Source organism: Varroa destructor, unplaced genomic scaffold (genome assembly GCF_002443255.2).
Source record: "Varroa destructor unplaced genomic scaffold, Vdes_3.0 BEIS01000004.1, whole genome shotgun sequence".
NCBI classification, from domain to species: Eukaryota; Metazoa; Arthropoda; class Arachnida; order Mesostigmata; family Varroidae; genus Varroa; species Varroa destructor.
In genome coordinates this window covers 2,097,019-2,123,899 of record NW_019211457.1, presented here as the reverse complement: position 1 = coordinate 2,123,899, position 26,881 = coordinate 2,097,019, and the positions used below count along the sequence as shown (strand labels likewise).

The window sequence follows — 26,881 nt, the reverse complement described above, 5'->3', positions numbered from 1 at the left end:
GAAGCTGAAGTTCTGAAAATCAAACGAGGTTTTAATTTAAAGAGGTTAAAAGTTAAAGGGGAATGAAAAAAAAATGAAGGAACGGTCGTCCATATGCGTCGATGTATAACATACGTTGTTGAATTAACTTAAAATGAACAGCTTTCTCTATCTGAAAAATTTCGTGACAGACGAACGTGGCCCCTTCTGAGGTCGAAGCGACATGAAAGCAAATACCGACCTTCGACCAAGAACTGAAGAACGTGTTAATTTCAATATCATTGTAGTTGGAACTTGCAGACTAAAGTCTTCAGCTGTCGTAGAAAATATCTAGATGTGTAAATGATGTAAGTAAGCTTTATAGATCAGCCTTTTGACAAAACGATTGTTGTCAAAAGAGACAAAATAAGTTAAAATGTGTGCTTAAACCCACTTGGTTGGGAGTAATATACCTTTCTCAAGCTTAACAACAACAAAAGACAAACAACGAACAAAGAGTAAGATCTATCAAAAGTCTGTGTCTTTATGTTTATTTACCCTCGGACTCTGTGAATTAATGTTAAAATCAAGCCAATTCTATTGAAAGTCTCCAATTTTAATATTATAATCGTTGTAGAAAATTAAATAAATTTATCTTCCCCCATATATATATTTTCGTCGATGCTTGCTTTACATGAGAACAATAAAATAATAGACGAAGGTTCCGGTAACTTCACCAAAATTCCAAGACGAGAACTCTGATTAAAATCCTCGATCTGAACAGGCATTTACATCGTGAAAAAATTCGCTGTTGTGTTGTTGAGCGCAACTTGTTAATTTTATTTAGAACGATCGTACGCGCAGGCGAAAACTTTTTCAGTTTCACACAGTTGTTGTTCAACTGTTTTTACGTTAACCTCGCCCAAGTATCACGAATGCTTAATAAATATATTGTTACCTATTAATTATCAGCCGAAGTGTAAGGCTTCCAGAAGGGCGGGGGGTCCGAGACGAGCCCGAAATTCATCGGCGCTCTAAGTAAGCGACGCTTCAGTTCTCTATGGGAAATGGTGGTAGTGGCTAGATCATACTGAATCGAGTGGAGAAGTGGACTTGTCTTTGACGCAAGCGCTTAAACGTAAAGGAGGTACGTTTATGTCCCTTGTTCTTGTAAAGCGGGAATGATACTTGTCTAAATTGGATGATACTTAGTATTAAACCTATGACAGGTTCATATCAGATTGGGGCAATTTCCAAGCGAATTGCACCCAACAGTTATCCGAGCCTGAAGCTAGTTTGTGGCAAAGCAGATTAATAATTGAAGGCATTCAACGCTATCGTGGCGTGCAATGCCGTCGTTACTGTTAGATCGTTTTTCGAAACAGGACTTTGTTAGGTTTGCGGGGCTTCATCGACTCAATGATGAACCACTGTGATTTATGCCAATGTCCCCAAGTAGCCGTTGCAGTAGTTCGCTATCAGAAATCTAAATCGATAGCTCGCGTCGACTATTAAAAATATCCTAGTTATAAAAAGAAATAATTTTGGTAAACTTAACAGCTTTAATAAACTTGGCCTTCTGTATAGGTTAAAATTATGCCGTATTCTTAACGAAGGCATACAAATATACTACTACTTTATAGATCAATCAATAATGGTAAAAAAACGGCGATGTCATATTTGCGTCTGATTTGTTTTGTCTGCCGATCACTGGTTCCGTCAATATAGTTATCACCGCGTTAAATTCGATCAAATTTGATAAGAGCTTCACTTTGTGTATTGGGCATCGTTGATTGCTCGCCGACCACTAGTCGCAGTTTTCCCGGTCTAAGTCAAAATTGTTTTTTAATGACCTCTACTGATCTCCACTTGTTGATTGGAGGCCAGTATAAGCGCCATTATTTATTATGAAATACGTTTACGATAAGCCTTAATGATGATTTCCAAATGTATGGGTCTATCATAGAATGCTCTTCTGAAAAGATATAGTAATGAAACGAAAGTAAAGAAACTTCTGAAAATGTATAGTTTTTTAGGCTTACGGAGCGCGAGTACAATTCTATTCTGTAAAATCACCGCAAAAGAGGACGTTCCGTTATGGATTTGCAGTAACCGAATTTCGGAAACAATTCCTGCCTTGTTCCTTCTGTATGTCGGTAAGCTTATGTAACTAGCTGAGTAGTATGAGAACTAGTGAATGCTACAAGTGTTTTAACTCAACTTGATTCAACAAATGGTCAAAGAAATCGAAATATCCCCAACTTCAAGTTCATTATCAATGTGAAAAAAAGACCACTTTTCTGTTAGCCCGTTTATTGTGGCTTCTGTGGGACGGTGAAGATATATAAATGGGGTACCTTTCCTGTGGTAGTAGCAAACACATCTATTTTTTATGGACTTCTCTGGCTTTCTTTTGCTTTGAAAGCCCTTTGACTATAGCGTGTGGCCATAGATCGCGACGGCGTCGGTTCCATACCCTGCGACGAGACGATGACCTCAGTTTATCATGGTCTTACATACATTAATGAGAGCGATGTAAACATTTGCCAACCCAGCACACGCTGGGTGCGAAATAAAACACCGAAATAACCCATTAGTATCACAGAATCATACAATTCAATGAAATTCTCCGAAATCGCCTTTTCTTACATATCTAATCGTAAACGCGATGAAGTTATTACACACTGCAAGCCATAATCGCTTGCAGAAACGCTAGCGTATAGAGTATAAAACATATAGAAATGGAAAAAGAAAATAGAATATAAACAAAAAAAAATCTCAGCGTAAAAAATCCAGACGTGTCAAAGCTAAAAGTAGCAACAAGCTCTTCAACATTAGAACAGAAAATTCTAGTGTCGAGAAGAAATAGATAAACCGAAAACGAGACGAAAGAAGGTTGTACAGAATAACGCCGAATGCATAATCAGCCGCGAAGATTTAAATAATGCGCCGGGTTTTTACTTGAGTGAAAAGAAAAACTTCTAGGGCAAACGAGAAGCGAGAAATGTTTCAGGTGAACCCACAATTATGTTCAGGATTGCCTTCAAGCATGTGAAACATTGTAAATACGTAGATCTACCTTATTCAGGTTATCTAACCATAGGCCTACAGGTGATAGGAAATAGGAAACACCAATTTCTCTATCTCTTGTTGTGTTTGTTGGCCGTTTATCTCTTGGTTGCAGTGCAAGGAAATATCGAGCTTACTATTCGAGTATGTTCATTAGAAAGCATGGACAACTCATGCGGCATGTTTCGTTATCAAAACGAGTATATGCAGGTAAGTCAGGCACTCGCAGGTAGACATCCAAATCTAAAGCGTCCAGCGTATTTTATGGTTCGATTTAAACGGGCCTTTTGCATTCTTGCAAGTCGAATATGGTTACCCTAATTTGCAAAATTTAAATGAGCTAAATTTAGGCATATTGGAGTAACGTCCAGTGAACAGACTCAATCGATAGAAGTAAAAAGACTGATTTTAGAGCAAATCGTTGGGTTAGCTTCAGAAATAACGTTTCGCAACATTTCTATCTAAATATTAAAGCGTACGCTTTGTCAGACGAAAGTCGCTGGATTTCAAGGCTCGTTTCTATCAAAAGTCTCTAGGTACTAGAATGTCTGATAGCTGACCTCTGCATGACACTACTGGTCTGTGGAGTCCTGAAACTCGCATCAGACATTACATATTCGCCTTGTCCTTCGTCCGGGGACCGTTTCTTGATGAATATGCAAAATAGAGCTATGGAGAGGTTCTAACTAGAACCTTCATTTATAATTTCGTAAAGATACCTGTAGAGGGCCATTGTCCGCTTATGCATTGATATGATAAGAATAAAAAATAGATGAACGACATTGAATTAGTAAATATGTTGTACACATTGTGTATCTTACTTGTAGGTATAAGTCTAACGTATTTTGTGGTTCGAATAAAGTTAGTGCGACCGTGGTATAATTGTACAGCTTTTCAACTTGATCGTTTTTTTTCCCCTTTTTATTTAGTATGTTAGCTGAATTCACACATGTACTTATTGTTGAAATTTAACTGCACAATCCGGTTACGCATTTAATAAACCTCAATGATTTCAGGGGTGTATTTCGACCTGCGACGAAAACGGTTGCAACTCAGCCTTATCAAAATTAACCTCCTCAAGTTGGACCGCGCATTGGTTACTGATAGGAGTCATCAGCTTCGTCTCGGTATCCTTGTGCAATATCGCGGCACGGCTATAGGAGTGTCCGTCTGATAAAAGTACCCCCCGAGACCACCTCTGACCCCCGACAAGTAGGGCTGTATGTTACACGATATGCCACCAATACACCGTCGTAGGAAAAAAAAAAACCCAATTTTTGGGCCCGTCTCTTTAGGTGCCGCCAAACAATTTTCATACTTTTCGCTACTGTCAAACTGCGGCAAATCGACGGCGACGCTGTGTGTTGGTGCAGTAGCCCTCCGCGGTCCGAGGTCGCCAGAGTGGTTGTTCGCAGTTAGGCCAGGCGTACTAGGTTGTCGCAGGGCCATAAACTATTGCGTAAGTTTTTAGTTGAAGGATATTGTGTCAAATGAACGCTGTGGGGCAAGAGTATTTCAGCTTGTTCGGAACCCAGAAACAATTAACACAACGTTAATAGATAGTTGTATGTATTTACATATTTTTGTCATATACAGTTGTCGGTGTTATGTATACTTTTGTAAGGGGCAGAGGCTGTTAGCTACTTTGTTTAGTTATAATTTCTATATACAAACTGTATCGACAGTGCATTAGGTCTATTCGAATCTAAAATAAGTGTAATCAACTGGAGCTACGTATTAAGTTTGTATGAACAGGGGCGTGATTATAGAAATGAGTCAATCCTTCATCGTATACGGACTTCAGTAGGCGCCTCACATGAGCCACACCCACGGCTACCGAACTCTATCGGCAATTCATGCCCGACTTAGCTTTTCAATCCATTGAATTAGTGTTGAATTTTCAATAAGTGGTCTTATATCATATGGTATCTCTAAAAGGTCAAGTATTTAGATAGAAAGGCAAATTTTATGAAACTCGTTAACAATCGCGCCTATATTTTGAAACGTAATGAGTGAAGAATTGTTGTTACATATTTAGAGCCGCATTTGGCCACCCAGACAACGTGTGCGTGTGGCTGTCTATAGACGCTAGGATTTTACACTATAAGTAAAACATGTAGGAATTCGGAGGTTTCCAAACCGGAACGCTAGCAATTCATTCACGTTGGTCCGCAACTATCGTTCCCTGACTGCAATTACCGATGGCCAACTCTTTTGCTATTGCATCTTCCACAAAAACCTTTTCCTTTGCAAATCAGTCTCCTCTCACAAAGGATTGCTTCATATATATCTCTTTCTCTCTCTCTCACTTTGCCTGTTGTGTGTTTCGTGTGCCTAGATTTTGTATGTGTGTTAATGTAACCTCTGCAGATAAGTGTTTGTGTGCATCTGACGCGTGGCGTGTGAGGTCGAAATCGGACCTCGTATCCGCCTATTCCAATGGCCTGACAGCGTCCTTGACCACTTGCGAATGATATCAGGGCAAATACTGGGTATTCTAACCTGCTGTGCGCAGAGATGCTATGCTCCCATCGACTACCTGTGTTATTTTATACTTTGATAAGTATGATTAAAAAAATCATGTTGTAGTAGCGCTTTATAGCGTCGTATGCTAGTTGAATAACCCAGTGAAGCTCTAATTGCATAGGCGTTTCTTACCGCACGCGACCCAGTACGGTCTCAACGGAACATCTGCTCCTACTCCATGGACACCACGAAGCAACTACAGAAAACTATATCACACTTTAGTACAATATGTTTCTGTTTGTAATGTTTCGGTGAACTGTTCGAAGAGGCCTCTGTTATGAGAATGCTGATTTTTGCGAGGCCGGCAAGGGGGCTCTGTTAGTTCTGTTCTATCGTTGGCTAATTCCAATTCTGCTAAACATGCGATACCATCGGCTTTGTTCTCGATAATATCGAATCTTTACTTGGCCTTCGGTTTATGGAAATAACAGTACTCTCACGGTGCTTTTATCAGCTCAGAGAGAGTTCCACGAATACTACATCATCGTATAAAAAGTGCCTGCTGGGTCGGGGTGTGTTTAAAAAGCACCACTAGAGCACCCAGTTCTTCTGACTAAATTCAGTATTTCATATCGCTAATAGACGATGATTGAGTTCGACTCTGTCGATTCTATTGGAATAGAGCATCAAGTTGAGTGGCAGCTTTAGCTATTCCAATGCAGCAGGCAGAAGATGCCTTAAAAATCATCTGTCTTGTATTCTCTAATCACTTAGATACGCCATATATTATATTTAATGTTATTTTTACATTCCTACTACAATTACATTGCCTTCAATATCCATACTTTATCCTCCTGTCAGGTTCTTTACGTTTGTCGGCCGTCGGTTTGAATGTTAGCGGGCTTCTGTTCTCCTATTTGTGTTTGTTAGGCCGCGAAATGTTTTTTTTTTTTTTTTTTTGTTATTTTCTAAGCTAAGGTAACGCAAACCTAGAAGATTGGAAGACTTTCCTCCGGTGGACAATTGGTTACCACTTAGTCCGACACCATAAAGTGGGACATGAGGTCGTCTTTCTGGTGTGATATACTTTTACCAGGGTAGATTTTTAATTCGAAAATTAGCAATACCAAGCTTAAAGTACCATCTGTGCTTTAAATTCCCGTGTCGTCCTTTGATGATCTCTGAATCTAAACATAAGTAATTCTGTTGCATAGTGCTATCGTTTCGATGATATCCTTTGCTTCATTTAGCCTATAGTCTGTAGTTATTTTTCCCAGTACTTTACTTTTATGTTACAGTAAAAATGCAAGTACTCGCTTTTTTATTATTGAGATAGATATATATTTATAAACGTATATTATTATTATTGAGCTGAGCAGACAGCCTTTCGACAATTACAATACTTCTTTTCCCATCATACCCATGGATTCGAAACAAATTATTATTTTTTTTTATTAATAATAATAGAAAATAGAAAAAGTATCGTTTAAGTTGTTCGTCCAAGGACAAGTTAGCTATGATAGCCGTGAAGCTGTTTTCTTTGAGACACTCTGAACTCGAAATTATTATCGGATGTTAAAGTAGTACTAATGCTAATAGAATATGCCACACTTAACGGAAGTCTCTAGAAGGTACTTAGTTACCTCTTCAACGATCAGTCCATTGATTTTAATTAATAATTGGTAGATGTTTCAGTTGAGTGCTACATTTGAGTAGATCAATTAGGGTACTTGCAAAAGGGGGTAACCAAGAAGCTTATATTTCCTTCTTTGTTTAAGAATAACACTTGACCTAACAGTAAAAGGGCGACCTCAGCAGACAGGCAAATTTACCGGCCGCGCCGTGGCCCACCGGCGCAGATCCCAGCTGGAATACGAAGCGGGTTTTTTCGTGTAGATGGCGAAATCGCATAAATTTATGTTTGCCATAAACACGTATTCTGAACAGCATACACCGATTTATGTGGCTTATATTTGTTTTCTACTTTATATGCATCAGTTAGAAAAGCGAAGACTCGTAATTTTGCTTTCTTTTTTTTCTTTTTATCGTCGATCTTCGCCGTTAAAACTTAGTTTACTGACCCTTTCAGATAATCCATCTATCTTACCGTTGTTGACAAAATCCATCAAGGAGCCATTCAATACGGTGCCATCACCATCTACAGATATCAACACAACCATACAATAATTGGTTGATTGTAATGATAATCTGCTTAATAAATAACGTAATTGCTTTCATCAGACAGCTCTCGTATTTGTATTAGTCTAGGCAAAATGTAGCATTGATGGCCCATTTCAGGGCTACACTGTAGTTCCGCAGCATTCGCACAGTATCTTCATTACCACAAGCTAACTGCATGGGAAGTAAGATGGCCTGCTTTTTAGAATTGTTATTTTCCTTCGACGTTCGGGAATGCGCTGAGCAAGAACGATTCGTAACCATTTCTGACTGTCGTTTGTGATCGATGTGTGAGCGTTCCGGCACAGTATCCCTTGTTTCATCCTAGACTCTAGATGACAGATGTTTACGATGCTTCAGACATATCGATTCCGTCGTACCACAGAGTCCTTCCTGGCATCAATGGGCACTATTACATGCTCCGCATGCTACTTCCCTGCATTTGTCACTATGCATTCATTTCATACACAGTGGAGACCATGCCAACTGTACTATCTATTTACTGCAGCAGTACAAGAACCACACCCTGCCCTAGCCTTCTTGATTCAGTGTATCTCCTATAGTAGCCACGGAGCTACAACACTTGACCTGTTTTCGCTAAATGCGCGGACCCTCGAACACGTTACCGCTGCACTCAGTGGACACGCATACACATTCCTCGTTGAGTGCCTCACTATACTCTAGATCTAATCTTGCATATTTTCCTTCGCTTACGGTTTTGTATAGAGCTTTCATGCTTTCCAGAACCACAATAGTTTTCCTAGATATTAGGTCCACGTGCATCGTACTTTCGACCACAATACCAGCCTTTCGAAGATTTACATTCAGCCAGATTACAAAGCTTACAGTTTTACAGGTTATTGTTTTTCCTGAATCAATGATAGCGCTAACTATTCAGTGAATAGGCCAACATCAACATCGCCCATGATATACAGGAGGGTTTCCTCTAAAGCTGCTGCGCTGTGCAGTACTACCTCGTCACTCGTTGCTCACTAAGCCGTCTTAGCGATTTTATTCATAAGGCAAGTGATTATTTATGCTGTCCGTGTTATAGGCCCTTCCGTCCAGAGCCCCGACAACAAATCTGTCTGGAAAGCATCTAGGTTTTTTTTAACAAATATCATCTTTCTACTTGAGTCAGGCAGCTTCTGTTGTAGCCGGCCACACGTACTGCTTACCCTATCATAACCCTCAGTAAATCAAATGTAAGCCCTAGAAGCTAAGTTTGCGGACGCCAGACTTCATCGAACTGAGAAAGAAAAAAAGCCATTGATATCAACATACCGATTCCGGTCGGCTATAGGGATTTCTCGTAGGGATCGTACTTACCGTATCAGATTGAACAAAGCACTATAACTTATTATTGAAACAGCAAATTTTTTTTTGACATAATTATACAACTTCCACCCTACTCGCATGGGTTAAAATTTTGCTTACGAATTGTTGAGTGACCAAACTTCATTCGAAAGGGAACTCCGCACTATGACTTGTACAAGATTCGCAAGCAGCGATGTACGTGTTGGTGCATTGATTAGAGGGGCTAATAACTACGGTAAATGGAAAAGAACGGGACCATAATGTTTAACCTGTTGATTCGTTGTAGGAAAGTTAATTTGCGATGTTCAGCGGTACTCCATTATGAGAACCAAGTAATTTATCTTATCCTAGGTTTAGAGCATAATTATCGATCAGAACCTAAGTAACTGAATGAATTTGTATATAGGATGCGTTCTAGGATAGTGCCTTGCGGACAGTCAGATGTCGCTCAGGAGTCTGGATGTTCTTACTTGGGCGAATTTTGAGATGTTTCCAGCTTCGTCTTGTCTCGAAGTGCAGGATGATTTCGCGCGTCGGATAGCGTCGACCCAGAGTTTGTTCTACACTTTCGACTAATGAATATGTTTTATGAAAGATGTTAGATCCCGTTGAACGGCGAGTGGTTGTCCACTCGCAGTGATTAATATCGGAACGTTATCCGCAGCGAATTTTCCTCTTTTTTACTGGACCCGACCGTTACCATCTTTATTTCTTTACATTTTTGTCAAGTGTATATACGAGTTGAATACAAAATAATATTGTGAATATATAATGTTACTGAGTAGAAATCTGGTGCTGACAGGCACTCAAGAGGCTTTTTTTTGAGTTGGAAGTTAAAACTTCAGGCATCCGTGATCCGAGATCAAAAACCTTTTGTTCTGATCGGCCGGGCGGACCGGAACGAGGCATTGTCGTAAAGAGTGGGCCTTTTCGGGCTTATAGCTAGATGAGGCAGTCTCGTTTATCAAGCCCATGCTTGTGCCCTGTATCCTCCAGCACTCCCTTTGCTCAATGACAAGCGGTCGATAAATAAACGATTGCCGTAATCGTTCTTTGGTGGCGTCTTATTCCTATATTTTATGGGCAGATATTAATGTTCGAGCGTTGAGGTTCTGTGGCTACGTCTTTCGTTCATAGTTTAGTTCATTTTGGCCGAAATAATTATGCGAACTGCCATACCGCTAGCTAACAAAGGAAGTTTTGCATTTCACACATGGATCTGGCCGAACCCCCAAGTGAAATTGTGCGCAGTGATTATTATATGTATTTTCTGACGGTAGTCGACACCCGGCGGTCTTCGCTGCTATAGTGAATCACAGGATGTACAGTGGGCAATAGACGAACCGTTTTCTCATGGCGGCCGTATTTGACTCGCGTACAGATCTGCATATCTTGAGCTTATCTTAAGATTGGTAAGCTTATAAAAATATACCAATTGTAGATGCCTCTTAGACAATTTTAGAATAATTATCGAGCCTATCATATCTATATCCATATCTCTACGTAGTTGTGTAACCGATTTGGGATAAGTCACAGACAAGTCGTTTATTTTTTTTATAACTATTAATTAGACAATTACAAATCGAATTTAAAAATTATCGCGTGATCTACTCCGTGTACCGGTAATGATAGGTAGGCAAAGGGTCGGAAGAATAAAATGCTAAACGGAAAATTTCCACTACGATCATTTTTATGCCAAGTCACCACGATGCACTTTTGTCCTAATGGGTCAGAATCGGACACCGTGAGAATTACTTCGGTCTTCCTAGTGCCGAAATCATACTGAATGATTGGCAGAATTTGCTTTGGGGAGTACGTCTGGACACAGAACAGAATTGTTGAAACCTTTGATGTAGCATAAAACACGAATATCACGAGATCCATCGCATCCTTTTGTTCTGCATATTTTTAAGGAACCGACCCATTCTCAGTGTACTAGAAGAGAGATCAGAAACAACAAATTCGCAATAATTATTTACAGGGGAGTCAGTATTGCATTGTAAGACACCCGGCCACTTCTCAACGGCTGAGGCTACATAAAATTAGGTGGTTGCCAAAGGCTGATGAAGATGTATCTTACTGTGACTCCAGATGGAGACCCGAAGGATATCAATGGCAAACACTTGAGTCGATAACACGTCTGTTAGAGCACTGACACGTCGTGTGGCGTGTCGTATTTTTCGTACTGTATTGCCTTTTGTAGCTATACGTCTTCTAGCTGGAGGACACGCTCCCAATATAGAGAAAATGAACGAGTAAATCGCTCAGATTCGTTTTCATCACTAGTTGTTAGACACGTCGCTAGGTAACGAACAGACATCAGTCATCTTGTCACCCTATAAATTCTCTTTTCTATGTTCTATAATAACTATATAAAGTTTGTGTAAATTAAATACAGACAAAAACGCTCTTGATAGCCATATAAATGAACACGCACCTCGTACCGTATTTTTCACGTTTTTCTTCTTAAGTTCATTACTGATTATGGAAACATTGTGGGTCATAATCAACGTGCCATTGTCGTCGTCCGTTCTTACGAGCACCTACGTGTTCTGTAGGCCGAGGTTTCCTAGCCTGGAGTTGTCAAACTTTTTGCCATCAGCTTGTTTCTGATTAGAAGAAATAACATTATAGCTATAATGACAACCACTATAACGGCAATCGAGATGTAGATTTTCTTGCGAGACCTTTAAATAAAATAGGCAAAATGACACACACGATTTAGTTAGTTTGCGAGAAATCGGCATCCCTTTACGAAAGCAAAGTGGGCCATAGGTTTCGGATGCGCTAACCTCTAGTGTTGTCCTATCCTTATGGCGAGCATAGCTTCTAAAAAACTCCAGTTCGCAGTAGAAGCGTGTGACGCCATGAAGTGCGCACATCTGGTAAGTCAAACAACTCCAATAGGACATAGCAACATAACATACGTATTAATAATATAAAGCAGATTATCATCGTAGCGAACGTCATTGATAACTTAGACGATTTTACTTTTGTAAGCTACGCAATTGGGTGTGAAGGTATCACCTCACACTGATCTTTTAAAAACTTTACCGATGAAACCGTTGAAGTTCGTGCTCATTCATTGCAATTGGCAAGACACTAAACATATCCAAGAAACGATTATACATAATAGAAGATTCTTCTCACAGAACACAATTTCAACCGCGCATACAGTCGCGCTTTGCAAAATCCACTGGATAAGTTCCGTTAAAGTACAATGCCATTGTTTCTAGCCGATGTTTGCAGCTAGAAATGGGTCGGCCTAATACTCACATATAATAATGACGATATATTATTATTTCAAATATAATCCTTTCTTATATCCATGCTAAGTTTGCGCAGGGGCATCATGATCCTCCAGAGGTAACCGGCTCGAATCATGTGATTCGCCTATTCTAGTTATTGATTTTAATTATGCTGCATTGTTTGTTTCTACTACAGTTCATCGATGTTACTAAGTAATGCTAACAACAATCATCGAGAATTTTATTCTGTAAATTTTACTTACCGCTGAACATTTGTTGAACCCTTCTTCATTTTCGGCGACGGCCGCTGGCGCGGAATATGAGTAGTCACAGATGTTTTCTGTTTATTAGGGACAGTTAGAGTGAGTCCTTCGGTTATGTAGATGGGCTGAAGATCCGAGATGCCGGAACTGTCATCCGAAACAACTGGTGTGTCATCAACCTCGATCACTATCCGGTCGGCCTTTGGGTCTGAAGGAAATCTGCTATTGATTTTGGTAATTCGTATTTCTGTTCAAGGACGTTAACTTCGATACGTCGCATCACGAAGCAACATCACTGTGTTCAGGCCCTTGCCAACTCAACACCTCAACTGAACCCTTTTTTTTTGGCTCACCAGTATGTTACTAGGTAATGCCAAGTTAACTAAATTCATACAGCAAATAATTAGTCGTCTATGTCTTAGCGTTGGAGATATGATACGAACTGCAAGTCATTTCAGGGCGTTTGTTAAGAAAAATATTAGTGTGCAGCAGTCCATGCTGGTAGACAGAGAATGACGCCCGCAGTGTATGCAGAGTACGTACGACATTTAAAGTGTCGTTTTATCTAATTCCACGATTAAAAAAATCGCGAACAATCAGAGAACGAAAAGTTTTGCCTTCAAACAAATATCGACGGCTATATATATTGCTAGAAAAAGAACACAGGACTAGTACAAGTAAAGGCTTTGTTATCATTAGGTCACCGATAGGCTAAACTTTTTGTTCAGGTGCAGGTATAGGAGATAACGATCACGGCTTACCTAGTGAACGTTAAAGCCCGCCTTTTTGCTATTGGTTAAAAACTAATTCCATTTGATTTTATTAACAACTAACATAGGATCATAGCTATTCATCGACGGATGCCGTGTACTGCGCTCAAGTCTTGCCCAGAACGTCGTTTGTTGATTTCTTTTCTTCTCAGAAATTGCTCTGCTCGATAGTTACGTACAAACGTTTATTAAGCTAATTTGGAACAATCGTTTTAATTCACAACACCAACAAAGAGCAAAAGACGTTAGTTCGTAGGTCAAATGAGGTTCGAAGACACCTCTAAGATAAATTACGCTTTTATGGCGTAGAACATTTCGCGGCTGATGTTTGCCATTTCTCTCCCGCTATTTGAAACCTCCCGTTACCCAACTTGGATTAGGGCTATGTTACTAACTTTTGTGAAGTGCACTCCCAATGCATACGGACTGTTAATACAGAAGAATTCAGACTGAAAACGCATAGCCAGCCATAGACGGATGCACGCTCCCCGATGAGGTTAATGTTATGGAAAGCATTCGAAGGATTGTCACGACCTAGCTTTTTTTTGGGGCGAGGTTGTTCACTACGAGAAATACTTCCGATCAAGGGTCAGACAGCAACAGAAATCCATTTAATACAATACTGGATAGGATATCTAGTGGCTTCGGCTATTTGTGTAGGTGGCATGATTGAACAGCAAGAACGCGCTATACGGCGCTATATAACTTGAACGCTTGAATTAAAGCTTATTATTGCTTTGGCTAAACAAACTTTCGATGATATCGGACGACCTGAACAAAGTATAAAAACGACTATCCTCTTTTCGCACATATTCGCTCCATCCGTGCATATCCTGATACACAGCTTCAACGTTCGGATGTATTTAAAACTTCTTTCTTCTTAGTATGATAACCGGCGTTCCCCCTTGAGCTAAAAAGTGCTTTTGCGTACGGACATTCAGGCACGGGCGGTTTCCAAGCTTGGCTACTCGACCCCCAAAACTTGGATGTGTGCCTTATAGTCTGGTAACGGGTGAAGGCATATGCAAGGCAGACTGCGTTGGAACGCTTGCTTCGAGATGAATAGAATCACGCTAAAACGCGTGCGAAGGAAGTTTTCAAAAGTGAACTTTTTTAAACAAAGTTCCTAACTTTGCTGCTCTCGAGATCTGCAATCAGCAATGGCATACCGACAGCGATCAGACAAAACTTGCTTAGAGATAAACAAGAGAAAATAAACTATAGAAAGTAAACATTTAGCTTAAAGCAATACATCGTAAAATTCTACGCGCGTCTCGGTCAATATATGGACATGCGTTCATAGAAACAACTATGATAATGAAATCTCTTTCAAGCGCTCTTCCTATCCCTGCCTATGGCTTTTCGTGGTAGGGAAAGCTATCATTCGAAACTTGCTCAACATTTCCATCTTAAAAAATCTCATTTCTGGGTTCGGAATTGGTTGGGTTTGTGTGTATGGGCGTCTCTTTTGAAGGACGGCCACAGCACAATTTTCGTAATTCATAAAGTGATCGAGCAAAGGGTTCGAACATCTAGACCACTGCACTGCCGATCAGATCACAGTCGTCTGTCAACGCGGCACGACCGTGGCTTCTGAAAACCTGAAGCTTTAAACTCAATGCGGTTGCGCAAGTTACCTAACAGCTGTAGCATTTTGCGTAAAAACTGCTTAATTTGAAGCGGCGCTGCTAACTAATATCGTTGGACAGTCAATGAATGACGCTCTAGTGCTAAAGGACAGTTGAATGGTCGAAATCAAAAAAAAAAAACTTAATTGGAACGTATCTCGGCTTGGAAATGACAACACACATCGAATACGCGAACAGAAGATATTACTTTTAAAATCTTATGTGTGAATACTTCAGCCTTCCTTATCAATGGCTGGTCTAATTACGAACAGTATTTTACATTTATAACTTACTAAATAACTAGTAATACTTACAAAACTATTTCAGGACATTTCTCAGGTTGTGGAATTTCAAAATCAATCTTGCTTATTCGGCTGGGCCCAACAGATGACGTTGAAAGAGGTCTGAAATGATTAAGCCCACATAGGAGTACCTGCATTCACCATAGAAAAAAGTCATAGTTCGCCCCGCATCCATCTACTACAACTCTCACGTGAGAATTTGAGCAATTTTTCCATAAGGTTGCGTGAAACATGCAGGTGGGAAACAATCCTCCCCCTTTTCACCTCGTAATTAGACTTATAGCTCGAATTGGGCAGCTAGATAATATATAACGATACGCGTTACTTCAAATGGCTATTCACTCCAGTTATACATAGCTGTGTAATAAACTGACATCAGAAAAGAGTTCTGATTCAGAAAAATACTGGAGTTTCAGCTCCTAATCGAATCCGAGACCTCGAATGCTGTGCTTGGCATAACAATGCGATTTGGAGAAGGAGCCGATGACCTACTCAAGTTTAGGTATAGTATCCACGTTAGGTGGAAGGGTCCCTGGTACTTCTGCTAATCTAATAATCCTGAAAAAGAGAAAGGAAATAGTTACAATATAATAGCATTCATTATAGAAGTGGAGTAAATGCTACGGTTTGAACAGTTTCGGTACCGAAAAAAAAAAAAGCAACGGCCAGCACGTACGCAGCGTTGAGGTGCAGCAAACGCTAATGAGATAGGCGACTTGTTTGAAAGTACAGGACATATTCGTACTGGAGTCATCATCGTTTTTGCCACTCTCACATATTGAAACCTTTTTTTCTCTGGCTAATAATATAGGTTGTCAATTCACAGTAGCCATGGCTACTGTTTTGTCCAAGGACTCCCAAGACACCTACGAAGCATCAATGGGTATTACTACAACAAGTAGATACGGCGTCTTTTTTCATTCTTTCTTCAAACCAGGCACGTTTTGATGGGTCTTTCTCAAATGAAAAAGCTGATTACACTCAATTTGACTCCTTGCATAGCCAGCAGTTCTTAAGTATGAAGTTGGTGACGTCCGTTACTTCGATGTGTCCCATCAGATCGGAGGATCCAACTTCTTCACGTAAACATGAGAGTTTTTAGCTGCTTTAGAAATTTACCATTTTTCGATATTTCGCCTGTTTATCTATTGGCTGTCTAGTGTATTGAATTAACAGGCTGTCGATTTGGCCGCGTTGTAACACGACGTTGTAACGTAATCGACAATCACTGACCTTCAGCGTTGGTGTTGAGCGAAATGCTCTTATGGCACAGTGCAAAATTCAACTTCAATCTCACCGAACAAGATCTCTCCTATGTCTAAACATTTTCTTTCTCTGTTTTTAACTTCCATTTAGCACGTTTTGTAACATTAGGGACGACCATTTATACTAATAGCAAGTGGTTACAAATCCAGTCGTCTTAATAATGGGTGTTTTCAACGAGTGCCTGTCGCTACTGAGCACACGGATGAGCACAAGTAGGATTGATTGATTTTTCCCTTTATTTTTGTCATTCCAACGTTAATTAGACAACCGCCGTCAAATCCTTTTATTAAACAATTGTCATTAATCGTTCCCATAACAAGGCTGACAAAAAAATTTACTAGAGAAAGTGAAGATGGCAAAACTGCATCGTTTATTATCCCAGTATCGATTTCATTATGGACACTAAAAGCGGCCAATCAGATATATTCGTCTGTTGTTTTCTAAAAGAGGCAAAATATCGTCCAAAAAATTGTGAGCCCACATATGCGATTTTTAGCGTAGATTCCGCGTTCGGAATCACAAGACATCTACTGCGGTAATTCGTTGAGGCTGTGCCCGCGAAACGAGATTGGCGGTACTTTAAGTGGCAGTACTGAATATATTTTCAAAGCGACTCCATTACTTCGAGTGTTGGCAAGGTATGGGCTCAAGAAGGAAACCACAAGATAGCGCTCAGCGGCAGCAAATGGAGAATGACCACGGCTCCGAATCAACGCCTGCGATCACGAGGTGACTAGTGTTGCCAGCTTACAGGTACTTTCACCGCACCGCAGCCGACATTAAACACTACGGGACTGATGTTTAGGGTATCCAGACGACGTTTAAACTAGCCTCATCATTTCTGCACGGTCTTGCCTTGTTGAAGAGATGTATACTAGATGCTGATTGCTGTTTGGTCTGTCGTAAACACAAAAAAATTAGACTTTCCCTTCCTACGCCCTGAAAGATATAACCCGCTACTACCAAATATAGGACAGACACCTTTTTTTTTTTGGCAAACTTTTCGGGAATCAATTTTGATGAAGTTTTCATCGAAACTCACTATGGCCCTCCCTGATAATTATCGTAGATAGATCTTTTCACTTTTAGCTTAAAATCGTGTTCTAGCAATTCTGCCGTTCTAAGATATCACCGTATTTGTATCCCTAACGTGTTCGCAATTGGGTTGTCATAATTACCACAAACATGCCTACTGCAATCGCGGTCTCATCACTCACACAGAGATCCTTTGGAGCTTCCACTGTGTATTATAACGAATCGAATTGGTCGGTCCCACCTGAGAGGCGTACTACTACTCTTTGTTCGTCACCTATAACTCTACTTTTACCCGAGTGATTGAGCACATGGACGCATATATCCGTGGACGTCATGGCCCCATCACGTACGAAAATTGTGCCTATAGTTTCAGAACGCGCTTCCATTGCTCGTCACCACAGTAGATCGAATCTAGGACAAAATGTAAATTATATTCGATGAATTGATGACTGTCTGCGTTAAGGCCTTTGAAGGAGTCGGAACTTACAAACGATCATTTACACGGTCCTCAACGGGCTGAAATTTGCTTTCGGATGCAGTGTCGGAGTCGGAGTTAGTGTCAGATTTCGAATCCGATTCTGACTCCTCGTCCTCATAAGGCTCCGAGACATCTTTCATAGTATAAAACAGGCCAGCCGAATAGCAGCCCGATAAAACCGCTTCGTTGTCTGCAAGGCTTGAAATAGGCACGCGAAAGCGCCCCTTGCCAGGGCTTGTCGCAATTGTCGACTTTATGAAGCAATAGCACTAATGTTGATCCGTCAACGCTCGAGTATTTTGGCTTGAGAGTGTCACGTGCTAGCAGGACTCTACAATCGAGCGCTGGAGCAGTTAATAGGCCAACATACTTCGATGTCCAGAAGCCTTGGATATGATAACTCCAGCCATTTTTTCAGCTCAGTGAGTAGTACGGAGTGCATTGCAGGACGGTGCGCCAATTGGGTGATCAGGATTACTCTATCTGCGTATGCTTGTGAAAGTGTCCTGATGCGCTGGTGGATTACCTGTCCAGTTGTAGTTTCTAAGGTTGGGCAACGTTAACCGCCGTGACACACAAAAGCATAGCCTGAATGGAGAATTTATTCGATGTTTCTTGCAACTGATGTTTATTTCATCATCAAAGAACTGATGCAGCATGGCTGATAGAACAGTTATTTATTACCCGTAAATACAAACGAGTTTAGTGGTAAAGACTATGAGATTACCTAATAAGCGAAATGTAAAGAGAAAGCTTCCTCAGTATCGTCTCGTTAGGTTCTTGGGGGGCTTGGATCAGCCAAAATTACTGGGAAAAGTCGGTATTCGTGATTCTGTAACGGCCTTTTGTATTTGGTGTAACATTATAATCTGTAACAAAGTTTTTCTGTTTGCAGAGAAACAATATATTTTGTTAAAAAAAAACAATTTCGTCTTTCTGTAAACATGTGGGTGAAGATTTCCCTGCGCTCTCTCTACAAAGTGCGAATATAATCTCGTTAGCTGTTTTATTTAACCCACATAGTTGACCCGAAAATAAGCATTATTTTGTATCAAATTAAAGTAAAAGAATTACTAGGCTTTTACGAGTAAATTCGTCGGACTTGAATGGCTGCAGACGAAACTGGCCTGGTGAAATCTCCAGTTGTGTGGAAACTGGTTGAGCTTCCTCTAAGCGAGCTAGTCTTAAAAGAAAAACTTTTGTCTCGAATGTCAACTTTCAGTTGGTTAAACTTTGTTCCTTGAAAGTTGCAGTGCTACGTAAGTTGATCGAAAATTGGTAAAGACATTAAACCAAGAAACTTTAAGCGAAAGCAATGTAAGAAAAAACAAGAAAACATTTTAATGATAGAAATTCAGCGAGTGTTGAAAACGAGCGAGGAGGTGGCGAAGTATCTAGACCTGAAGGACAAAAACGCATTGCTTTAATCGAAAAGGCTTCTCATGAAAACAGAGCTTGGAATCTGAAGGTATTTTACATGCATAGAGCCATAACCCAGATAGCTGGATATGCAGAAGCAAAGCAAAAAATGAGCCCCTATTTAACTTAGTCGAGGTTAGCTAAAAATGCGTATGGTGTAATCGACGTGCAATTAGCGAAACTTTAATAAACAAAAAACATCTCTGAATCATACGATTACGGTAGGCGAGGCATGGTTCAATCTCTGGTAAAAGAACAGCGTTGCCCTGACTGCATTTACTGTTATAAGATAAACGCCAGGAATGAAATGAAAATTCATCAGGTTCGCTTATAAAGGCCTAGCAATTTTCAGAAACCCTTTCCTGAGCAGATCATACATATTGAAAAAAAAAACTAGAACTTTTATGTTTATCTCATTAAATATTTCAACGGATGCCGAAATAATTATCCTAAACGTTATATTTTTACCATTTACATTGCAGCCTACCGGAAAACCTAACATGTTAATTTCCGCCAGTCAAAGTACGATATCTATCTATCTATCTAACAACAATAACAATTATGGACATCAATAATAACTAACACAGTACGAATTTCGAATACTACATATCCCTTCTAGCCTCTATAAGCAAAAAAGGCTGATATAAGCTGATGAGTGAAGTTAGATGGAAGGACCGAAGACGCGCGCGAGCGTTAAAAATGGAGGCAATTGAATTCGGTTGCTTGAATAACGTGGTCACTCATATGTGCCGTCTGTGGGTGAGGCCAGATAACATAAAGCACTATTTCACGCTCATTTGTTTGAACTTAATTCGTGGCCATTCAGCCAAAAGGCAAAGCCTGTTTCATTCAACGGTGCCACATCAAAGCTTTCCATGGTCATTGAGTCAATACAAGTAGCAGAATTAGTGAACTACAGTATTAAATAGAGATAGAAGTTCTACATAAACAGTAGTAATTGAATCATATATACTGTTATTCGCAGATAGAATGTTCGAGATTCAAAAAACGTATCGAAAAAACAAGGTTTTATGTCATTTCCTATGAAGGATCAAGCTTGATAATATCCGAAGCATGACATGAATCGGAGTGTAACCCACATAGCAATACTCGTTTATCAAGCCATGCAATTGTCGAGTTGCTAGAGTCCAGCAGAACGTTGTCCCACATCCTGAAAGTAATTACTGGCGGATCTATCAACAATATAGCGTTACTATTTGACCTAGGAAAGTAATTTTCATCGTAGAAACCCAAGACATTGGATCTTATGCAAGAAGCAGATGACAAGAGCTATCTGCACTAAGCTGAACCTTATGGCTTTCCAACCCTGAAATTCCCAATCAGGGTTCACGAGCTCTAGCTGTTGCCAGATTCGAAGTTCCCACCAACTTTGTTGTGTCTACATACATTGTGTTGCCGGATAGATAAGTTCCGTAGCCGCAGACCAGCAATCCGGCAAGGAAAGTTTTCTATTGACTGTGATCCTCGTACTACATTTATTAAAAATATATCTATTTGTTAGCATGAACAGCCCGTTAAGCTGAGCTACATTCGACTGTGTAAGACAATTGTTCCGCGGTATGTGTATTACTATATTATAAAGCTTATTATACATATAACACCTTGCAATTTTAAAGCGAGAGCGATAGGATGCATTGGTACGCGAGTAAATACCATGCTCTGATACTTTCTAAAAAATTCGAGAACCTATTATACTAAAAAACCGAAACTTCGATCGATGGTCGCGCATTGGACAGCTAGCTAGCCGTCGAAATACCCTAGTAAAGCTGGTTAGATTGTCAGAAGTACTTGTTTCTAACTGACACTCGGTAGGATGTGCCTCACTATATTCAGCTCTCTGGAGATTGTTACGGAAGCTATGCGATGCGCATATAGCCGTATATCAGAACCTATATGGGCTCACTCTTTGTCCCTACTCAGTTCGTTTACATGATTCGGTTTGACCGTATAATCATTATAAATTAACTCCACCATATGTTGTTTATGCGAAAATTCCATATCTATCTTCCAATTCCCGTCTTATTTTTTTTAAAAAAAAAAGTTAATTTATTGGTATTAGAAGCACTCCAGCCGATTGAATGGATCAACCAATTATTGTTTGGAAGGATAGCTTCTATCAGTAAGTAGTAACGAGATGAAGCTATGCCCGGAACAAACTAGAAAAAAAAACTATGCTCTTTTTTATTCCTTCGCTTTAACATCGCTGTCTACTAAAAACAACAAAAAAAAGTCTGCCAACAAAAATATAAGTGAACTGTGTAGAGTAATTATAGAGGAAAAAAAAACCTGTGCCAATGACAACACCATTCTAAAGCAAAGTCAGCTATCATAGACATATCGATGCGTTGACCATCTATTAGCGTTGCTATTCTTTGAGATCCAGTGCTGCTTGAATGCTAGATCGGGCTATCTGGCCGGGAATTCAGCTACGAAACCATTCGAAGAAACGCGGATCTAAGTCTAATGCTTTCTGAGATATAGCTTTTTGACTCAGAGTGGGACAAAATTTGCTGATTATAATAATAATGGTTGAAAATGTTACTACCAGGAACTATATTTTGCCAATGAGTGCTCCATGCCGCCCAGAGGTAACATATGCAGATATGCGGATCAAATTGTTTGCACTGACAGACACTGTTAAGCGTATTCCGTTCCGGATTCGGAGACGTTTAAATGATTTACTGAAGTTTGATAACGGGGCCGAGATGGTGGGACTCAAGCGCATACCTCTACCGCCAGATCCATTACAAGTGAAGCTGTTGAAGGAAGTGGTTAAATGTGTTCGAATCGAGGCGTGGACCGCAACAGTTGAAACCAACTCGGAGGCTATATCGTACATATCTGAATCTCTAGCTCGAGATGTCCTGCATTCGTGGCTTTCGAAGGTCAAGAATCGAAAAGCGCGTCGTTTATTGGAGCGCATTGTTAGGGATTTTCAATTTACGAAAGCACCATTTGGGGTCTTTGGTATAGCGAAATTGTTGGATCTACGAAGGACCGATGTCCCAATGAAGTGGGTCCTTCAGCATAATTTGCTAGCAGAAAACGTTCACGGGTATTATATGTTGTGTCCGATATGCATCAATCCATATGGACGATATCGGGTTCCGAACTTCAGCGTTGCCATGAAGGACTCAGCTCAACATATTTCAACCTTTCATAGACCGGCTGCTATTGCGAAGCAGCAAACTATCCCCATTAAGGCAGTGATAGAACTAATGCTAGAAAGGCTCGTTACTGAGTACATGTTTTCGTGTTATTCCGCTTTGTGGCACAAGCGATCAACAAAAACGTGACGATTCCCCCTGGTCGAAAAATTTCAACGAAAACTTTTCTGCTTACCTTCAAGCTAAGGCAAATATGACAATGATAAAGTCGCCGTCTGCTAGGCATATAATTAAAGTAAACCTATCTAGAATATAACAGGATATTGATCTTAGCCACTGGCCCCGCTTGAGCATAAGGACATATAACAAATTATTAGCTCATTTCTTTTTTTTTTTTTCGTTTATTTAAACCTATTTATTGGAGCGGAAACCATTATCGGCCTGTTTGTGATTCAATTAGTAATAATTTATTCACAGTGTGACTGATACTGTGACATTTTGATGTCACAGTGATACTGAGTGTATCTGCTTCTGTGTACTTCGAAGCTGTTTGCTAAACCGTGTTACTTAATCATGATTGATAACAAATATGATGATTTTACAATATGAGCGACTATATCGATGATGTTTTCTCCAAGTACAAACTATACAACTAATAAAAAAAAATATGTAAATTTACGAATTAGATTTTTGCTCGATTTCAATCGGTCCATGACCCATGTCCCCATGAAGCTCACAGTTTGCCGGTCGATTGAGCCCACTTCGGATGGACTCGCGTCGAAGTAAGGCATTTCGTGATAAAACCAGCCGATTGTGTGAAGCAATGGTTGACTAATATAATACCTAATGTAAAGGCTATCTATGGACGTCAAATAGACTGCAATCAAAAATCAACGCCGTTTCCGCCCAGACGGACGCACGGACGGACATTAATTAGCAAGCAAATATGGTCAGTGATAAACAGACGATGATAAATAGATACTGAATACTGCTATATATTGGCGGATACATTTTGTTCGTAGGTAGAGTATTTAAATAATGCCGATAGCTTTTTGAGCTAAACAAAGGGCGAGACAGGGCAGGTGGCGAAAAGGCACATCCATTAGTAGAGACTGAACTCCCATGATGGGTCTATGAGCGCTTTTAAATTCTTCAGAAAAAGAAAAGGAAAAGAAAACGCTTTGAAAAATAAAAGCGAATTCAGTTTTGAAACAGTCCAGTAATCTGAGATAGTTTGGGTGAGTTTCGCATCGTTGTCGATAGAAAGCTGAGAACGATCACAGTTCTTGTTAAATACTGGGAAATGCGTTTCAAACGCCAGATACATATGACATCCAACTGTGTGGTAACTACTAGTAGTAAGTATTGTATTTATTAGATTAAACCTACAGTTTTTGTGGGTTACCTTTCACGTAACCGATATTCTGTTTGCTTATTGTGAAGAATTATGGTGTCCCTGTAAGGTGCTATTGAAGAAATGATTCTTACAGATCTACTTGTTTCAGCAACAGAAGTCAACACAGGAGAACGAGTGCCCAAATTAACCGCGGTATGGGGGGCTATTATCTTGCCGCTTGGCAAAATTCTTCAGCGGTAGGCACTACTGACATGCTGGTCTTCTAATCAGCAGCTTGAGTGCTGATTAACTTAGATTGTCTAAGGATAAAATGTTTAGTCTTGAAAAATCCCATGTTGCCGTCAAGGACTATTTATGCCAGTGACGAGATTTGCAACAAATCACTGCTCTTCGATTTGCTGACATAAACGTTATTTCGTGACCCTTCAATCGTGCCACTTAAGGGAAAAAATTTACTAAAAAAACTTTCGTACCTCCTGTATTGGCAAATAATCACACGCGCGTTCTCTTCATAATCCCGTTCCATCTCACATATATTCTCTTTTAGCTATTATGGTTCTTCATTTAAGGATATTATTACATAAATTATTTTAAAAATATCCTATTACCTTGCCTACTACAGTTACAGGTAATTACGATAACCTGAACGTGCGTAGGTTTCTCAGCAGCGTACCTGTTCAAAAGGCTTCGTCTATAAACAAGGAAGCCTCCCTTGTGATTCGGATCATCGAATCTGTTAGTCGAAAAGCACTTCTACTGGAAGATCACGAATGACAGTATAAACCAATGAGTCAGGGCAATAAATTGCACTTCGTCACCATAAGCAGGCATATGCGAATTGCGTGACTTCACATTAAAAATTAATTCAGAAGGGCTTCTTCACTTGAAAACCCACTCGATTCTAACAATCGGTATTGCACCGTATTACCCGTCGTTTTAAAAAGAGTTGGTGGCTTTTGGCACCTATAGTGACAACTTCCGTTGGTCGCGAAGCTGAATATTGAACAGTTATCGTCCACGGCGAGTTGACACGTTCGATCCCTAAGTTTAGACACGATAAAGTACAGTCCGTTGATTTTACTTGAGAACTTATGCACTAAACTTACTATGTGTGGCACATTCTCTCCCTATGTAGATATGATCAGGTAAGAACCGAAGTGTGTGATGAACCGGCTGTGCATAAGCTAGCCATATCGTATATTCCTTGGTGGGTCCAGACGATCTTCTAAAGTGTCGCGAGCTTTCCTTAGGCGGAGCACCCCGGTGATTTGGCTCACGGTCTTACTGACTTGCAGTTTAAACGTAGCGATTGACGCACAAAGAGCGACACCTTTTACCGGTCTTCCAGTACTACCGTGGCTATTTCCAATTCACTGGCCATGATTTCGCCATTTGCTAAATTTAATGTGGTGACGCACAATAGGAGCTGAGTCGTTTAGCTCCACGGTGGGACTAGCCGAAATAGATTCGGAGCGATCTTCTGCTTAGCTTAGCAGTTCCATAAGTTACCTCTTGCTTGAACAAGTTCTACAGTCCATCGCAGCATTCAAAGGACTTCGTGTAACTTTTCATAGGTACCTTTTCAAAAGCTACCGTGAAGTTTGTAGCAGAGTCTTTCGATGAGAGCTCTTCGTGTCGGATATGGCGCCATATGAACCGATTTCATAGTAAAGTATCGGTTGCCTAGAGGCGGTTGCTGCTGATATCAACGTTGGATGTTCCTTCCAAGCTATTTTTTATACATGTTATTGTCGAAACTATTTGTGAGCCTAATATACTAAACGGCTCAGGAAAAAGTTATTGTGCTTACTCTTACATTTACCTGATCTTTGGCCTAATCAAATCAAGAGCCAGTAATAAGCAACTTGAAATCAAGGTAACTCGCGAACAAATGATGCCACTGTTATTAGTCCCTGTTCGGCGCGCTCCAGGAAGTTCACGCACTGTCTATAAAACACGTGACCGCCATTGGCAACGTGCATTTCTGGAAAACGAAGCTTACCACAGCTGCATGTCGATACTTTTTAGTCGAAATAGGTGGTCCGCGAGAAGGGAGAGCATGAGCGCTTTCTAGTCAAATCTCGAATTACTGAATTTACATTGAGATTCATAATTATGATAACACTGGGGTGTTTTAGCGAAAAGAAAAAAAAACAAAACAAATGAAGAAAGAGGTCTGCTTTACTTGAATTTGCTAGGACTACTTCAGTTGATTCTAAACGACAGTTCAGGAACCCCAAACATTTCATGCCTGCTGTATCTTAGGACCTACTCTCGGCACGTAGGAAGTCGTACGGGTCATGGAGCGGCTATACACCCTGCAAATCGATGTGTCGTTTTTTTCAAACGATTACAGCATAATTACGCGGTTCCGTAGTCGCACTGCGTGATACGGCAAGGCAAAACGGGAGTAGGGCGTCGTCGCCGTTTAATTCACACGCGTTGTATGCTTCTTGTTTATTCGTCTAATAATAACTGGACATGTACCCGCGAACTGAACATGGCTTGGCGATTTTTTAATTTTCTTTGTCACTTGGTCATTGAATTTTCCAGTCATTCGAGCCAGGCCTTTTATAAGGACGGTTCTTCAATAACGAACTATGTTATATGTTCTATATGTTATATGGACTAATAGCAGAGGCGTCTATGGTGGCATTTCCACTACCGCTTTCATCGTCGTAAATAGATATCTATGGCAATTGCATCGTGCAGTCTCTATCGGTAACACGATATTTACAAACAGACGGCGAACACTGCGGGAAGTACTGGGTGGACTATCAATTCAGGCGCTGGTAGACATATGCCAAACAAGTTCAAGTTTATTAGACGTGCTATACGGTAGACGAGGTGAAAATTATTGCGTTAAGTCACTGTACTGTTACGTTAATTCACCTACCGCTGTACAACAGAGAACTGTTCAAATTGTAAAAGAAATGTCAAGGATGCTTATTTGGCCGCATCTATCGATACTATTATTTTTTTTTACTTTTTTACTTTTA

General features: G+C 40.2%; 2 protein-coding genes across 5 annotated transcripts in view; one reads left to right on the top strand and one right to left on the bottom strand.

Moving 5' to 3' along the window:
- LOC111248963 (uncharacterized) overlaps positions 1-26,881 on the top strand; it is a 32,164-nt gene that overhangs the window by 1,603 nt on the left and 3,680 nt on the right. The window contains exons 2-4 of one of the 3 annotated variants that reach the window (XR_015326149.1): positions 3,143-3,237; positions 4,044-4,486; positions 7,583-7,735. The exons of 1 other annotated variant lie outside the window; for it this stretch is intronic. Coding sequence is in view for 1 of the 2 variants with exons in the window: in XM_022802138.2 (XP_022657873.1) it covers positions 3,143-3,237; positions 4,044-4,187 (239 nt within the window). In the remaining variant the exon portion in view is untranslated. Of the gene's footprint in view, positions 1-3,142; positions 3,238-4,043; positions 7,736-26,881 lie in introns of those variants that run through there. One more of the 3 variants, XM_022802138.2, reaches the window with a different exon arrangement.
- On the bottom strand, positions 10,791-18,285 carry LOC111248962 (uncharacterized). Of its 2 annotated transcripts, XM_022802136.2 has the most exons (6): positions 17,988-18,193; positions 15,692-15,757; positions 15,212-15,301; positions 12,500-12,718; positions 11,426-11,675; positions 10,791-10,923 (listed from the first exon to the last, which is right to left on the bottom strand). In XM_022802136.2, exons 1-5 carry the CDS (start codon positions 18,116-18,118, stop codon positions 11,558-11,560), a joined length of 624 nt encoding a protein of 207 aa, XP_022657871.1. In that variant the 5' UTR covers positions 18,119-18,193; the 3' UTR covers positions 10,791-10,923; positions 11,426-11,557. The 2 variants fall into 2 exon arrangements, with proteins under 2 accessions (XP_022657871.1, XP_022657872.1); XM_022802137.2 differs by lacking the exons at positions 10,791-10,923; positions 11,426-11,675; positions 12,500-12,718 and adding an exon at positions 12,897-14,417 and having other exon boundaries at positions 17,988-18,285.